The 17,693-nt window shown below is 43.1% G+C and overlaps 2 protein-coding genes across 2 annotated transcripts; one reads left to right on the forward strand and one right to left on the reverse strand.

Moving 5' to 3' along the window:
• The first annotated feature begins 8,030 nt into the window (after positions 1-8,030).
• On the forward strand, positions 8,031-14,479 carry LOC131281863 (uncharacterized). Its single transcript, XM_058311220.1, has 5 exons — positions 8,031-8,239; positions 11,640-11,889; positions 11,978-12,108; positions 12,187-12,373; positions 13,044-14,479. Exons 1-5 carry the CDS (start codon positions 8,031-8,033, stop codon positions 14,385-14,387), a joined length of 2,121 nt encoding a protein of 706 aa, XP_058167203.1. The 3' UTR covers positions 14,388-14,479.
• Positions 14,480-15,087: 608 nt separating this feature from the next.
• Positions 15,088-17,383, reverse strand: LOC131283115 (HEAT repeat-containing protein 3). Its single transcript, XM_058312688.1, has 2 exons — positions 16,692-17,383; positions 15,088-16,621 (listed from the first exon to the last, which is right to left on the reverse strand). The coding sequence occupies exons 1-2, from the start codon at positions 17,293-17,295 to the stop codon at positions 15,246-15,248; spliced, it is 1,980 nt and encodes a 659-aa protein (XP_058168671.1). The 5' UTR covers positions 17,296-17,383; the 3' UTR covers positions 15,088-15,245.
• Between the last annotated feature and the right edge of the window lie 310 nt (positions 17,384-17,693).

Consider the following 17,693-nt stretch of genomic DNA (forward strand, 5'->3'; position numbering starts at 1 on the left):
GAAAATAGTTTGGGGATAAATTACAAGAAATAAGTTTATAGGTTTTCGTTCTTTGTATCAAACAGACTCTTGATATCCGAATGAACAAATTTTTATTTTATTTAACAATTTTTTTCTGATTCTGATTCAACCAAAACAACATAACTTTGATTATCTTCACATTTTTTTATCAATGAATATTCTTTTTACTCATAGAAGTTAATGCTCCCCGACGAAATTTGGTTTAATCATATAAATTTTCACACATTACACTGAAACAGGACACTTATTTAGATAATTTTCATAGCAGTAGAAGTGTGTTTAATTAAAAAATAAATTATTGAATATTCTTTCCTAAGTTCCACTGCTTTGCAAATGAATGGAAAAGGGATCATCAAACAATAAATTACCATGCCTAGCAATTATTTACTTAACGTCGTGTATGGTACGCCATGGAATTATATTTAATAGTAATGGTATGTGTTACAATATCGTTAAAAGTTTATTCTATGGTTTTTTCTACTTACCTCAAATTTACTCACCAAGGCTACGTGCACCAAAACATCTCCAAATTCTTCAACAAGTACAAATAGCATTCTGGTGCTCCACGTGTGCAATCGATACACCACACCAAAGAGCCACCAGCATTCCAATGCAGCGATCCTGAAGTTGTGCTACGAAAACACTTCCCTGCGGAACACAGCAGACCAAACAAGCAACGAAATTAACACACCTGAAGCCGGACACACCGCACGGTAGCAGGAAAAACATGGAATTAATAAATTTAATAAACTTTTCCACAGCTCCCGGCACCGATGCCGGGGCTGGCATAACATGACTGCGCTGACCGGCCGGACAAGTTGTGTTCCAGCTATGTGGAAAAAGCCGCAGCCCTGTGGGAGCTGGACTTCACCGGTCCGGAGTGCCTGCCAGACGCAGGTAACTTGATCCGCCCGAACGGCTTCGGCGTCGCGAGTGCCACAAACAGCTCTGCTTCGTCCTTCAGCCCGGCGTCGTTCCATCATCGCAGGACACATCGAGGACGGGTCATCAACTCGTACCCCCCTCTACCTTCCCGGTCACCTAGTGCCGGTTCCCTGCTAGGTGAGCCACCAACTTAATAATGATAATTAAAACTGCTTCTCGGTCCAGAAACGGACAGATAAGGGATGACGCGTAAGGGACAAACGGAGAAAGCATCAGCCAGAAGGAAAAACGAAGAAAACAAAAAGCATAACGTTTCACATAGCGAAAATAATCAGATTTCGGTGCTTTTTCGGGCTGCACTAAGTGGGCCCTTATTTATATCGCCCGACAGCAGAGCTCACTCACCGGGACGAGTGTGAATCTCTTCACTATCTGCTTCATTACGGTTCGTACTACCAACGTTGGGTACGTTGTACCGAAAGGTCCGCATGGAAAGCATACAAGATGGCAATATTTTCATCCCACGTGATCATAATGCCCTGAAAACTCTTCAATAACCAAAGATACTTTGCCCAGCAGAATATGTTTTGGTTTGTTTTGTTTAGAGAACGAGACAAAATAGAGCATGAGAAATAAGCAAATCATAAGTACCACATTTAAGGAACATTGGAATTGTTTTAAGAATAAAATTTCTTTTATTTGAGGTTACTTGAAATATGCATAGAAATTATAGTTTGAACACTGAAAAAATTAAACAATTATATAATAATATAACATATTCAATAACTTTCGTTCATCCGCCGTTCTATGAAATATGATTTTATGACATCCTTTTCCATGATTCTTGAAGGTTATTCACAGAACCAATCATACAATCGACCCCAGGGAAGGTAATTGCATTAAATAGCAGCCTTATTAATTTATTCATGTCATTTATTTTCATCGTTTCTCACCCTTCCCCCAAAACAATTGAAATCAGCACGAATATTTACCGATAAACCAAAGAACACAAAACACAATAACTGAACGTTTGCATTTTTTAAAAGAACCTTATCCTTCATTCATCAACCAAAAACTCTAAATCGATACATATACTATTTATAGACCAACATCAAAATATTCGCATTCCAGAAAGACTGGCTAAAGCAGATTAAAATAACTAAAGCTGCTATAGAAACCAGTAGGCAGAACACAGCCGCACGTATCTCGGATTGTTACGAAGGCAAAAAAAAGTCGAGTGGATTAAACAAATTTTAATTTGCAAACTTCAATAAACAAGCGCAACACATGTACACCGGTGTGTGGTACTACTGAGTGCGCAAAAAAAAGGAAAAATCCATCACGAAAATACACCGAACGGATTTGAATAATTGACACATTCTGCCGTGTTCCTGTGCTGGCGGTTGTTTTTTTTTAAAGGGAACTTTAAACCAGGCGTGAATATGGAACATTTTGAACATGATTGAAAAAAGGTATTTGCACTAACAGGAGTGCAAAGGAGCCTTCACCATTTGAAAGTAGAAAACAATAGAAAACATACCAGTGAAAAACTAAAACACAATTATTTTAATCACATTACACAGAAATATTTGGTACACCAAGATATTTGAATGAAAAACTAGCATTCCTTCTAATGTTATCATTAAATTTAAGATTTGTTGTAATAAGTTTATGTTTACAATCTTTCAAAGCTTATCTATGAAACACCATATCTGAGGAACAAGATCAATCATTGAAAGCTTCCCTCTTGTACGCTTGAAAGCTCATAATTGTACAGTGTTTTTATGGATAATCTGAAACTTCAGACTTGAAAGTAAATTTTGATAATTTAAAAAAAATGGATTAATCACTACTACTCATATGAAAAGTTCTTACCCAAAAGTTTGTTCTACGTTCATTATCATTAACCAGGGTGCTTAACAAAATATATATATGTATATAATTCGTTTTTGCCTTCTTGCTTTAATTCGTTTCACATTCTTCATGACTACATGTGAATGTCCAACAATGGATCATAAATTGCTGGTATTAGAAATATAATCATCATAACACTATACAACCTGTAATATAGTTTTGTTTTTTTTTTCAATAAACCTGATTTGTGTAACTGGGTATAGATTAATGAATTGTGCGGATTTTTTAGCTACGATCAATTTGGCCCAATATATACAGATGCTTTGAATCCAAATGAAATAATATCTTCAATTGATCAGAAATAGTTTTTACAAGAGAAACCAGATGCAACAATATCCTGAAATGTGTACTGTACAATTCAGGTTATTAAATGATGTTGTGGTCAGAAGTTAAAATATTCTAATACAATTTAAAAGCTTTAGTCATACCTTTGACCATGTACGCGAATACCTAGACCAGGGGTCGGCATACATTTCCCTAAAGGGCCAGATGGTTAAAAGGAAACTGAAACCGCGGGCCGGATACCTTAAACCAGGGATTGGCACACGTTTTCCAAAAAGGGCCAGATGATTTAAGAGAAACCGAAGGCGCGGGCCGGATACTTTAAACGATGCTTTAATGTTTTCTAATGTATGGAGTAAATGTTCCCTTTGTAATGGAGAGAGGAACTTTCTAAATGGCAAAGTTACATAAAAACTGGAAAAAGATAAAGTATTTAAAATGTTATCGATAAACATATAACAGGAACACCTCGTTAAACAATTTTCATCTTCATTTTTGCGAAGAAAACAAACCTGGCAAATCCGATAAAAAATAGGATGGGTTTTTTGTATGAAGCACTAAAATATTCTTACGGGCCGGTTAAAATCATTTGGCGGGCCGGATTTGGCCCGCGGGCCGCACTTTGCCGACCCCTGACCTAGACTGTAAATAACACAATAAGTTTTACAATCACGAATTGAGATTGATGAATAAATAAGGCTTTGTTTTATTCGTAGGAGGATTATCACTAAAAATTTATGATTCGCTATTTCTAATATTCACAATTGCGCATTTGCCATTGTTACATATAGCATCATACTCTGGAAACCATTTACTATATATTAAACGACAAATAAAGTTTATTCGACCGAACAAACTGCTAGCTGCTTTCCTTAAACAATCCCCACAACATGCAAAACTAATGAAGGATACAAACTGAAAAAAACGCGAACTTTTCTTTATAATGAATTTATATAAATAAGCCAATTTCTTAGATAAAACGCCTACAGAGCTTTTTTAATAGTTTCTATACTGGTGTTACAGGTTTTTAGGAATGGCATGATTATGTAAATAATTCAGGAAGATTGTATCTGTAATACTGTTTTTTTACTTTAATGAAACAAAGCTACATAAAATCAGTCTTCATTACATTGAGTTTTTGAAACAAACCGTATGACTTTGAATGCACTTTTTATTTTAAAATAACAGCATAATGAACAAAAAGTTTTCAATTGCATGAATATTTAAAGTGATCTGTAAAATTAAAACAATATTATTTTACCACAAACATATGTAGTTTGACGCCAGAAACAAAATAACTGCATCACGATTCCTACACGCAGCCGTCGATTTTGTTTCAATCTATGAACTTAGTAAAAATGCGTTTATTTGCTGATCAATCAATTTATATCGTTCTCTTCCACCCTACTTCCGCCACCCTTCCGAACAATACCCCCTGGCGCCTAACTTCACACGCGACTCACGTCGTCGTCCGTTTGACGTCACGCATTGTTCAAGTCGAGTACAACGAAAGCACAACGCGATCACTACCACGCGATCATCGCCGCGAGTGATCGCGGTCTACTACCACCTCCAAGCCGGTGGACCGTAAGTGAGTGTTGGTGCTTTAGTCGACTATCGGCACACTGGCGTACACTTGCGCGGCCCTCGAACATCGCAGTCTCGAACGGGTGATTCAAGCAAGTGGATCGAAGTCTGGTCGGGTCGTTGCAAGACGCGCGAGTGGCGGCGTAAAGTGAGCAATAGTGCAACTGAATGGAAAATTGTATGAAAGGTAGATATTTCCACAAGTGAAAAGGGCTCTTTATCGGCTCGATCTCCATATTTTTCGAATCAAACACTACGTAACGGCGGCATACAGTCGCGAGTGATCAAGGGAAGTTCGCATGCGCAAGCGATATTTACAGCATGGTCATACCCCTGGTTCAGTGTACGGTGGCAAAAGTTGTTAAAAAAAATTGCGATGATCTTGGCGTTGCAACCGATCAAATGACAAACTGTCTGCGGACTTTTGTTTGCCTCCACCTTGGGGTTCCGATCGGGTCTGTCAACTCGATCGATTATCACGCGGCTAGACACGGTTGGAAAAATTTCGGTGCCATTTTTTCGGGTGGAAAAAACCGCCCAACGCGGAGCTAAATAAATATTTCGTATCGCTATAAATAGACGCAACACACATTGCGCTTTACACTTGCTGCTAGAAGAGAGCAATGCGCGGATAAGAGTGATGTTTGGGCGAGTGTGGTGCATGTGTTCCATATGCCATGGTTGGGAGTAATGCTGGGAAAGACGAGCCAGCCGTTGCTAAAGGCGTGGAAAAAGAAGGTCTAAAATGTTTTCCACCGATGCAGCGATCTCCACGTTGGCGATCGATATTCAAATGAAAACCCTCCTGCTGAAGCTGTGTACCGATCGGTTGGGAAACGAAGGCGAGTGACTCACAAGCAATCCCTTAGTGTGATGCAGTTCACCAGCAATCTTTTGTGATATTCTCGAACAAAGCTACCAAGAAGCGCAATTGTTTGCCCGGGATCGCCACAAAAAATCGGGAAAAAATAATAACAATCAACTCTCCCCCTATGGGGGAAGGCGAAGTGTAGAGTGTTAGACGCGTTAGAGAAAGGAGGGAAAGAAATCAAAAACATTCCCAACGGTACTCGAATGTTAGGCCGTTTCTCGAAAAACACCCCGAGCGGGTTGAGCCATGTGTGTGGGCAAGCGTACGAAGAAACAACTTGAAACAAAATAACAACAACCGTTTCACAAGAAAGTACGGTTGTTAGATCTTCTCGGCGTAGGCCCATTCGTCTTTCTCAGCCCCCGATGACCGAGCTACACCTTGGCTTGGCTAAGCTAGGGAGAAATTTCTCCAACACACAACGCAAGCACCTACGACGACTGCATTTGCCTGTAGAGGAGAGCAACGCGGGTTTGCGGCGTGGCCTACAAGCGATCATGGCTCACACCTACACTCGCGTCATGCGCTGATATCGTCGCGGAACCCTCGTCAGCTGTTCGGTGAATTACCCTGGTAATGACCTAGCCGTATCAGGTCCGGTTGGGATTGACCTGCGAAAAGGGCAGCGATAGACTGCATTTAAGGGCTGACTCCGAAGCTGAATTTCGGTGAAGTGTCTTCATTCAATTCAAAACGAATGTACTTGGACCAGTTTTTGGTACCGCTTCTACTGCACGTAGAAGTTCTGAAGCCAGTCTTGTGCTTTCTTTCGGAAGATGCTTAACTGGAAGATGTCTCATCGGTATAATTATATTTTCAAGTACCTTACCATTTCGAATATGGTTTCGTGCCTCACTGGTGCTATCCCTAAATAGCCTTCCAAGACTTACAAGTTTGCTGTTCTTTTGTTGAAAACTACAGCCATCCAACTTTCTCGACAATGTGACCGGATTACATAAGACGGGGTTCCCATGCCGACATTATTATTATAATTATTTCAGCACAGGCTTATCATCCGAACACATGAGTCATGTGAGACGACTTCAGAGGAATTTATTTCTTACGCCAGAAAGGCTGCAAAATAGGTCAACCGGTGTCATCAAGCAACCGGTCCGTGACACATAAAGATTCGATGAGGAACAGAAAAATAAACAGCATCTAATAAGTACATCTTGTGACTTTACTGTAATTGAAAATTTGCTATGTTATTTGATATTGATATATCATCGAAACAAATGGAAAAGTAAAGCCGATTTTGAGATTGTTTTAATATTAAATAGCATAAAATACTTGAAGCAGCTAAAAACTATCTAACATGTTTCACTTTGAAACAACATCAGTCATTTTCATGCGAAAAAAACGAAAAACATGTACTTTCATTAATGCCTTAGTACCACCGCTATCACCGTCTTATCAGTCGGAGCTTCTGCAGCGATTCAGGTGGCTCGCGGTACGCAAACAGAGCCGATTCGAATACACGACTGTCGGACACTTAGCAGCAGCAGACCTACCGTGAGTAGCGTAGAAAAGCAACAAAACTTCTCACACGTATAGCCTCGGCAACCCGCATGGGGGGTTTCTCTTCATCTCTCCTTTTCTTTTTTACCATCGGTGCGGTAATTTGCTAATGATCACCGAACGTGACTCCGCGCATAGTGGCAAAGGTGCAATGGTAATAGTTCCGATAGCCTCCGTCCATCAGAGATGATGATGAGTCGGTGCTGTACGGTTCAGAGGCCAGTTTTAAAAAAAATATATTAAACCAAACGCAAAAACAAACCCGATCCGATCCGCCAGATAGGTGTGTAAGTCGCGCCTTTCGTAACCACGTCGAGAGGAGCACCTCAACGAGTGCAGCTTGATCACAAGCGAGTGTTGCCAATGTGCGGTTCTTCAAAACCCTACCCAGTTTAGGTTTTTTCCTCTCCAAAACATTGCCTGATATCTCGAAGTTCCCGTAGAGACCGTTGTGCACGCTCTACCTTTACGAACCTTCAGCCCAGTGACGCAGTGATAAGATAACTGAGGCGGGTTTGCTGATAAAACGCGCTACTCTAGAAACTGTCCGCAGTAGTAACAAACCGTTCTATACGTATTCTCCGTCCGGCCAGGCTACCAGGTTCCGCTGATGAGCTGTTTGGGTGCAAGTGTTTTAAAAGTGATCTAACTCCCGAAGTGAATCCCACCAGAAAACAAGAGGGGGGTGGCGTCATACTTGTGGACGAATGTTACCCACCACTCATCACCAAGGGTGGCATGTGAAGTGAACAACCACGAAAGCTAATAAGTGTCAAAGAAAAAGTAAAATATAAGGAAACGAAACGCTTTGCAAACGAACAACCTGCATTGCGAGTGGCGATAGGCGTGTATGACATCACCTACGCCGAAAAAGCAACCAACAAGTGCGGCGGGCAAAATAGCAGCGGCAGATCGTCTGATCCCGGTGGTTCCAGAGTAGCGTGCGAGGAGAATGGCGGAGCTATCGCAGCACCGTCCGCGGCACAGCACCGACAACGGACAACCCTCGTCCACCATCTACGACTATCCGGAACATCTGAATCCGTTCTACCAGGACGAAAACCACAAGCGACTGCGCTTCTGGAACCACAAGCCGTCAACGTGCAAATCGCAACGTCGGGGCAGCTTATCTAGCATACGGGATGGATTTCGGGAGCTCTGGTAAGTTGGTGCCACATGCACATCAGCTCCGGCGCTCCTCATTAGCTTATTTATAGGGGCCACTTGGGAATATGATAATTTTGCGACACGTCTCGGCCAAGTATCGGAGCGCTACGGCATCACTGCTCCGGAAACGAACACACCTACGCAATGCTATTGTTCTGTGTTGGTTTTAGCGCGGTTCCAAGCCGCTTTGCACATTACATCATCGTCAAATGGACAAAATACCTCTCGAATCCAAACTCCGTTTGTTGGCGGAAAATGGAATTCATTCGATTCGCTCCATCGGAGGGTATAGAGCCATTTTCGGGCACGGGCCCACACTTACTCGGTCGTCTTATGGTGATACCTCTCGACGTAACGGGAGAAGTCAGGCCTCCACACTCAGCAGAAACCGTGGAGTTCCGTTGGGGAATAACTTTCTACGGTACGCCGGTCTCTACTATGAAGAGCAGGGAATCTAGATTTCTGAGCTTGCGATGATCTAGGGCAACATTTACGTAATTTTGGGTGGTAAAAAAGATTTGTTTCTTTCCGTGGAAATACAAGCGTTTTGTTTCTCAGGAAATGTTGTATGTTACCTAAAAGTTGCATATGAAAGAAGAACCCCCAGCGCAATGTCGATTGCTTGAGTTCTCTGGCATTCGCCGCCAATCAAACACATGCGGTAGATAGGTTAGATTCAAAGGTTGAGGTCGGTAGCTACACCGGGTATCAGCTGCATTGATTAGTTTCCACTGATTATCGACGCGCCGTTTGTGCTCAGGTTGTGACGACTCCGATTGTTAAGGTCTACGATCGACTGTTCAACTACGGTTCACAAATTCTTGTGTAGTTTCTGTACAAGGAATCACCAATTCATTTTCAAACCGATGCCAGAAATCTAAAGAAAAAATTTGGGTCTTCGAGACGAAGTAGATCTTCGAGACCTTTGTAAACAAATATACGAGCTTCATTCAAGGTACTTCAAATCGATAAGCTATCCTTTATAAAAGCTCAAACAAGTCCGTCTTTGTACAGTACGATGCTTATAAAAACTACAAACATCGCAAGAACTATTGTGGTCGTCTTTATTTGGATAAGTCGGTTCTTGTCTGCTCGCTTCCAATTAGTATCTGCCTTTTGCTGTTCTCCAGCGGACCTGCCGAGTAGATAGAGATGTTATGAACACATTCTGCAAAGCAATGTGCTAAAATCTTAAATTGAATGCTAACGAACTTCCTGTAGGCCACACTTTATTGTTAGCCACACACTAAAAACGTTCTTTTGTGCGTAGTGTGCGATTGTTCTGCGAAGTCTTTATTTGTTTCAATTCTTTTCGAGAAGAATCCCTTCCGAGAAGAATAAATCATAAACTCCGGGGATGATATATAACAAGTTTAAGTTTCATATCTGCTATCTAATAAAATTCCTAAACGAAATCTAGTCGAGCAGAGAATGTAAAAGATCGATTCAGCTGCGTGGGTTGACTTCGCTCCTAATTTCGAGCTGTGTGGGATTTCAGAACGTTTAATTTACATACAAAACGACAACACTTTCACGCACCCAAAGTCTACTGGGAGCAGCCCAAAGTCAACCGCCATCAAAAGATCTGTGGCTGAGATCATGGCAGGGATCACTTCTAATTTTAGCGCTTCCTGCAGTTCCTCCTCCCGCGCTCAGCGCCCAGCTTGACAGTGTGGCATCAGTGTTTCATAAAATTAAATTTACTATCTCAAAGTGTTGATCCATCCGCACTAAGCTCATTTGAAGTAGGTCGATAGTTATGAGTTTTTCGAACGTGTGCGCGTACCCACACTTGTGACATGATTTGCGAAACCGTAGTGACCTCACCGTGTCAAAATTCGTTGACCTTGATTCGTGCTGCCGAGCGAGGCATAAATTGTGTTGTATTATTTTTCTTGTGAGCCGTCATAAAATATACACTACAGATGATTTTTAAAACGCATGTGGACGAATTTTATAATCTATCTGGGCCGCCTTGCTTTTAATTTGTTATGCAATGAAGTTTTTTGTTTGTATAATTAATATTTCTTATGAGATGTTACATCTTTTAAACCTCGTTCGTTTCCATGAACCATTAAATTTTGTTTCAGCATAAAAACCAAAAACCTAAAAATGTCTGAATCTTGGATGAAATCAAATAAAATTCAAAATAAGTATGGAACCACACTTCATCTACAGTTCATAAACTGTTGATAAATTATACTTCGGTTTAAATGTTACATCTTCCTGAGCAATACCTCACTGTGCGGTAAGACAAAGTAATAATTCTTTCAATTTCGCTCAATTTTGCTCCATTTCTGGATGAAAGCCGCTTGCGTGCAGATAATGCCGATCGTTCCAGAGCTTCCCTGTCTCCGCAGACGCAACGCCGTCTTGTTCGTATCATTTTTCGCTTCAATCAAGAATATAATTTAAGTGCATTTTAAAGCCGTACCATTGCAAGGGCTTTGTCGAGCAGTGAACGAACGAGGACACATAAATCACCGTGCATTTGAGCTCTGCACCGGATCCCATCTTCTGGGTTTAAGTGCCATTGAAAGGTATTACGTAGCAACTGGAACCCAAGCTGGTTTGCAGCAGAAACATCGATGCTCTTTAAGGGTAGATGTGGGTTAAAATATCAGTGTTTTTCATTTGGAAGATTGTTCCGAATGGGATCAATCTATTGCCTTGTTCAGGGTGGATTTAAGAGATCGAGCTAAAGTTTGAATGTTTAGAACGAGGCCTTTCGTTGACATATAGCAAACATCTGCAAATGTGCTTCCTGAGAAACTAGTCAAATCGATCTATTGTGTGATAATGAAGATAAAGTAACTCGTCCGGGCGCATAGACTTCGCTCGATCACCACTAGATCCGGACCATGATCGGGAGCATGCACTCTAGTGCCGACTCGAGTGGCTACCGGACCTTCGTCAATAAGTGCACCCCCGGCACTGGTATGTGTTTGTAGCGTTCTCGACTAATTGAAATGCGACCTCCATTCGGTTTGTCCGGTCATATATGCCTTCACGCTACTCCCGACAAGACAGAACCTTCCCAGCCCATCAAGTTCACGCATCCATCCATCGGTCCATGAGAAGTGGCTAGTCTTGTGCGGCTGTGTTGGTGTGGGTTTGAGGGAGGTAAATTTTTAATTGAACCGCTTACGAGGCTCCGTCCAGGGTGCAGAGTAATTGACATCGTCGCCACCAAAGCCACCCGGCTCCGTGCGCTGTACACGACATTTAAGCTGGTTTAATAAATATCTCCCCGCCGGAATCGAAACGCGATCGTGCACATCAATCAATAAATTAACCAAGTCCATCGGAACGTCTGGGAAGATGTTTCTCGACTTGTGGGCAAAGGACGTCTGGGACTAACCTTACCAATTTATTACCTTTTCCTCGCCGACAGGCAATACTCAACGCTACGTTTCGGGAAGAAACGATCGTCAACACTGGGAATCAACAAAACCTCCGAGAGTCCACCACCGCTGCGAAGGGATCCATACGATGAAGATTACGGAAGCACTTCCTATACTGGCCACAGAAACACGGTCAACGGGTCTGGCTATGGCACTGTTCGTGAGAGTCGTTCCTACACCACTACGCCGTTGTTCGAACGACAGACGCGATACCGTAGTTCCTTCCAACCTCGGTCACAGGTAGGTTGTTTGAGCGCATCGACAGTGTCGGTGCACTACCCTTGTTGACTGCGTAAACATATTGATAACCCCTACTGGTCCCCCTCAGGAAAGCGACGATTCTGGATTCACTCGGAACAATCGGTATCGCAGCACGATTCAGAATGGTTACGCCACGTACAACAACGGAATGGTGACGTCCACACCGCAAAAGAAGCAGGCACCACCTCAACCTTACGGGTATGGCACTAAAGCGCCCGATTGATGTTGTACAAGAAAAATGTTCTCATCTGTTCCGTTTGATTTTCTCATTCAAAGCACCACCTCAAGAGTCCCGCAGCAACACAACAACAGCAATCCGTTCGATGACGACGTGGAAGCGGACGGGGACACGCTGTCCACGATCAGCATGGACGATAGCTACAGCAGCACTCTCAGATCGCGCACGTCCGGCACCAGAACTCGTACCAAACGACGAGCACCTCCGCCGCCGCCGGTAACTGTTGTAAGTACAATGGGAAGTAGGGAGAGTTTTTACTCTTCACTAGTTCTGTTTTGTGAAACTCTTATTTCACCGGCAATTTTAGCTAAAATTAAACGTATTTTAATTTCCACGAGAAAACCAATAGAGCAAGATTTTGTTTTCATCACAAAATTACACCTGGTAAAGACAATCTTATTTTCCTATTGTTTCACTAAAAATGAATATCCCAATTGATAGATGCATCCTATTTTCCCTTTTGATATGCATGTCATTTAATTACATGCAATCTGCTAACAAAAAAACAGGTATGTTCAGACGAAGAAATCATTCTGGGGCAGTTATTCTCAATGTAACTTAAAAGTTAGAATTTTTTCTAATACATTAGAAAGTGATGCTTATGGGTTTTTTACAAACTGCTGAGAGTAAGTAACTGCTGTAAAAACGCGTTGTGTCTTTAAATATATAAAGTTTATTTATTTATGTTATTTGAAATCTTGAAGAGGTTTCCTTATTGATGCGTATTTGTGTTTTTAAAAGTTATTTGAACAATATTTAGATATTTATATATTGATACGGCCGGGGTCTTGAATTTTAAGTTGACTATTTTAGTTGACCTAAGTTTATCTTACTCCTGTCAGGACTTGGAAAATGGAAAATGATGGAAATTGAATATTTGTTTAATTTTTTTCAGGAACTTGCAAAACACCCAGAACAGGAAACGGAAGTTAACGAAAGTCAAAGCGAGGACCTTCGTAATTTAACAGCCGAAATTGCTAGCTTTGTGTCATCAGCTAATGAGGATGAGGCGGCAAAAACCGAATCCTTGACTCAGACCAGCACCATCACCGTCGAGACAAGAACAGAGCAAACGTTCGATGTTAATAATAATAATGCCCGTGTGGACATACCGACAACGGTTGCGTCGATGGAGAATGAAGTTGTACAGGAACACCACGTTGCGGAGAGCATACAGAAGGAACCGGCTGTAAGCACTGTTAAAGTTACTAGCGAACAGCAAGTTATTGAATCGCACAACGTATCAGAGGCAGAAGCAAAACCCCAAAATAATCAATCAGTTCCAGCGCCAACGGTTGAGGAAACGGCGACGGATACGGCAACGGAAACGGCAGGCACCAGTCCTACTCCCGTGCCAAGGAAGAAGTCAGAGAAACACCAAAACAACGCTGCGTTAGAAACCGAAACGGTCCAAAAAGTGGATATTGACTTTGAAAATCTCGCCCTCCCGGAAACGCCCGTCCCGTCGAGACGATCGAATCGCGAACGATACATAACGGAGCAAGCTCCACCGGCAAGCCAACCCATCATCGCTAATCCCGAACCGAAGATTCCAAACCATCCTACCGAAGGCCAGCAGGACGATGACGAGGGTCCAACGACAACGATCATTGTGGACAATTTGCACTACAAGCTAAAGGTCGCGCCGATTCACACGGAAATCAATACCAAAATAGAAAACGCCCGGCTCAAGATCAGCGAGTCCACCGGCAACATACCGACGAGTGCGACGGAAAACGGTACGACCGAACGGCGCCGTTCGGTGAAAGACATCATAGAGTCGATCAACAAGAGCCAGAGCATGCTCAAGGTGAACCTCGAGCAGCAGGGTTTGCACGAAACGCAGTCCACCGACAGCATGACCCGGAACATCCGCGAGCTGAACGAGCGCGAGAAGGAGATCCAAAACTTGCTGCATGACATCGATAGTCGCTACGGTGCTGCAGGTGGACCAGGTGGCGGTGCTGAGATGCCGGTTCCTTCCGGGCGGGGTTCATATTACGATAACCTACCGGACGATAACCTGAACGACAACCTGGACGACATGAACAACATGTACGCGTCGTCTGGGCATCGGGTGAAAAAGAGCCCAACCAAAACGGTCATCATTGCGCAGGCGGACGATCAGTTTCAAGATTGCATCGATTGGAATCCTCTGCCGAAGCCGAAGCGCGTAATGGTGGAAAGTGTGACGGGAGCTGGCGAACAGTCCCGGTTGGCAGAAAATGCCCCTTCCTAGTCGTGTAGTGCTGCTTGTTTGCAGTAATGTTTCTGCACTTCATCGCTATTTTAATAGTTAAAACATTTTGGTGTGACTGTGCTTATCCATAAACATAGAATAAAATTTGTGTTTTGTTGTATATTATTTATAGAACCAAAACAAACCCGAGTTTGATTATTCGATGGAAGATTGGCGAAAAAACATTGGGGAAACACTCAATTTTTTATTTTAGTTTCACTCAATTTTTAATCAATATCTCAAGCAAGAAGAGTGTATGTGTAACTGAAACTATTTATATGAAATCAAAATGAATAACATTTATTATTCGCGTTCAATTGAGAGATGGTGATTCAATTCAGTTGATATCTATATGATTGATACATTAATGGTTGCATATTGGTTTTCTAATTGTTAGACGAGTTAAAGGGGGTAGTACGGCCAGGTCCAAAAATGCGTTTGGAAAATGTTGCTAAAGACCGATTATTAAAATCATGCTAAAAACCGATTATTTTTAGCCATAAAACATGACAATACATAATTCAACACCATACTAAGAATGGTTGAAATGATACTAAATAATATTTTAATGGTCAATCCTGTTCTAATTCATATGAATTGTTGTTATGATCTATTACAATCAATTATGTATGATCAATTTATACGATGTCGTACTGATAACTGATTTAGTCAATGAAGTAAAAAGATTATCGCATCGTTTTCCTATCAGCACAAGATAGAAGCTTTAGTTTTATTTTCTGAAATAATTCCATAAGTTTTGAGGATTACGTGTCAACGTATCCCATTTCTTAACCTATTGCAATCGTTGTATATCTTTCGAACGGCTTTTCACAGGTGGCGCCAACAACATCCTGGAAGTTACGATTCCATGTTCGGTTTGTAATTTTTCATTTCCGTTTCCAGGTAGTTACAAAACCGTCCCAGGTTGGTGCGCACCGTACTGACTGCCGGAAAGCGATCGCCGAGCTGCCGCTTGTCTCGCTTCAGCTTTTCGCGCATAACACGATCGAGCTGTTTGCATTTCGCGACCATTCCTACCTCGTGCACGATCGCGTACCAATCGTTATCAGCGAAAATGTCCATCATCGAGTCTAGCGCTTCCGCCAGCACCCAAACGTCCGTCTCGTTGGCGCAAGTGTTGAGCACGAAATCGACGATCAGCTTCACCAGCGGTTCCGGCAGCAGGCATCCGAGCATGCCCAACATTCGCAGCCAGTTGGCTCGGATCTCCGCGTCCTCGCAGCCGACCACACCGTTCAGCATCAGCTGCAGATCGCTTTCGGTCATCTGTTTGAACAGCTCCGGGCTCTTGCGCAGGTGCTCCAGGGTGGCACGCATCAGCGACGTCGAGGCTTCCAGAAGCTTCACATTGCCCTGGCCCTGGAACACTTGCTGGCCGAGATCGATCCACACGTTGTACACCGCAGCCGGTCCTCCGAGATCCTCGGTCGTGATGTTATTGCACAGATTGTGAAGACACAGCATGGCAGAAATCCGCAGCGAGTCAAGCTTCTTCAGTGTGCCCTTCTCAGACTCGGCCAAGATTTGGTGCACGTTCTCCGCCATCGGTTGAGCCTTCTGCCAGAGCTTCTCGACCAGCGCTAACGATTTAATAGCTTCCAGAACCTCCACTGGAACCTTGTCCGTGTTCTCCACGCTTCCGTTTAGCTCGTTCGTATCGTAATCGTAAACACTTTCGGCGTCCGAACCGGCGCCGTTATTCTCGACGTTCTCATTTCCCTCGCTCTGCCAATCGTCATCGTCGGTGGAGCAGATGTTTGTGAGTATTTCGGCCGCTATCCGTTGCGCCTGCAGCATCCAACCTACGTCACGTACTTCCAGCTCACCGTCGGACGGCAGGTCCGCTTTCCGGCGACGCTGGTGTGACTCTGCCTCGGTTTCTTCGTCAATCTGTACGTCATCGGTCACCTCCAGATCGACTACCTCCTTCTGGGCCGTTAACGGAAGGATGCTGGTAAGGTTTCCCAACGCAACCCGATGGTTCGCTTCCATCGTCTTAGCAATGGTTTGCAAAATTTGGCTCATATGGCTGCTTAGCAATACCGGGACGTTGCAAATTATTCCTGCGGCAAGGACACGCAGCATCATCGTGGCATTGTCCGTACCGTCGAGGGCAAGAAGTGTTGACAATTCTAAACCATGGTTGGCTAGCACTCGCCAAGACGATGTGTTTTCTTCAGACACCACCAATAGACATTGTGCTACAGCAATTGCTATGGCATGAACGGAAGAAAATTAGATAATTAAAAGGTTCATCCAGCAGGAGACCAAAGATACACTTACCGATCTGTTTTCCATACACGTTACAATTCAAAAAGTAAACAAAAGGCTGCAGTAACTGTGCTTGATTGAAAGCGGTCAACGCGTCAGATGTACTTTCGCACAGGTTCCACAACAAATTAACCCCCTGCAGGAACGTGTCGGAGTGCTCGTCCATTTGGTCCTGCATGCTCTTATCGAACGTTGGCTTCCACTGAGTGGCGCTTGTGTAGCGATTCAACAATGCCAGCAGCGGCGTAAGCACATCCTGATCGACCATAAACTCGCACAGCTCCACGCTGCCAACCGAGAGGTTTCGAAGTGCTCCAGCAGTGGCATGACGCACGCTTGAATCCGGATGCACCAACAGCGACGCCGCTATCCGTATGATGTTACTTGCGACAACTTCGGCCAGATTTACCTCACCCTGGCCGATAGTGGCCAGTGATTGCAACCCGCAGATTTTCTCCTCCGTTACGGACGATTCCAGCTGCTCTACGATCGCATCGATGGGGGTCCCGGATTTTGCACTACCGGCCAGCCCTTGCTCGATTAGCCCATTTACGTCCATCAACCCGGTGGGGGCTGGTTGGTTTTTGTGAAGCCTTGGTTTCTTGGCCTTACCCATGATTTTTAGAGCTCCCGGATGCAGGAGGACCACAAATTACACACAAAAATTAACAGACCGGAGTCGTTCGCCGGTCCAAACACACGTGCCGAAGTGTCAAATAGACGTCTACAAAATATTTACCTTTTGACCAAGGTGACTGGAGAAAGGGTAGTGCAAGTTGTGACTGAAAAAGCTTGTTTTTTAAAATATTTTTTCAGTTTTCAAACCGATTTGCACGATTAAACCCTCAAATGAGAAGTCTTTTCAAAACAAATCACTTAAAACAAGTGGAATTTTTCGTACTTATACATTTTACTAAAAATTGAAAAAGAAAAATGAAAGAGATAAGGAAACCTTGGTGCGAATTGTTCGAATTGTTCGAATCGCCACGTTCATACACCTTAGTCGAGAAGTTC

This window comes from Anopheles ziemanni, chromosome 2, assembly GCF_943734765.1.
Source record: "Anopheles ziemanni chromosome 2, idAnoZiCoDA_A2_x.2, whole genome shotgun sequence".
In the NCBI taxonomy this organism is placed as follows: Eukaryota; Metazoa; Arthropoda; class Insecta; order Diptera; family Culicidae; genus Anopheles; species Anopheles ziemanni.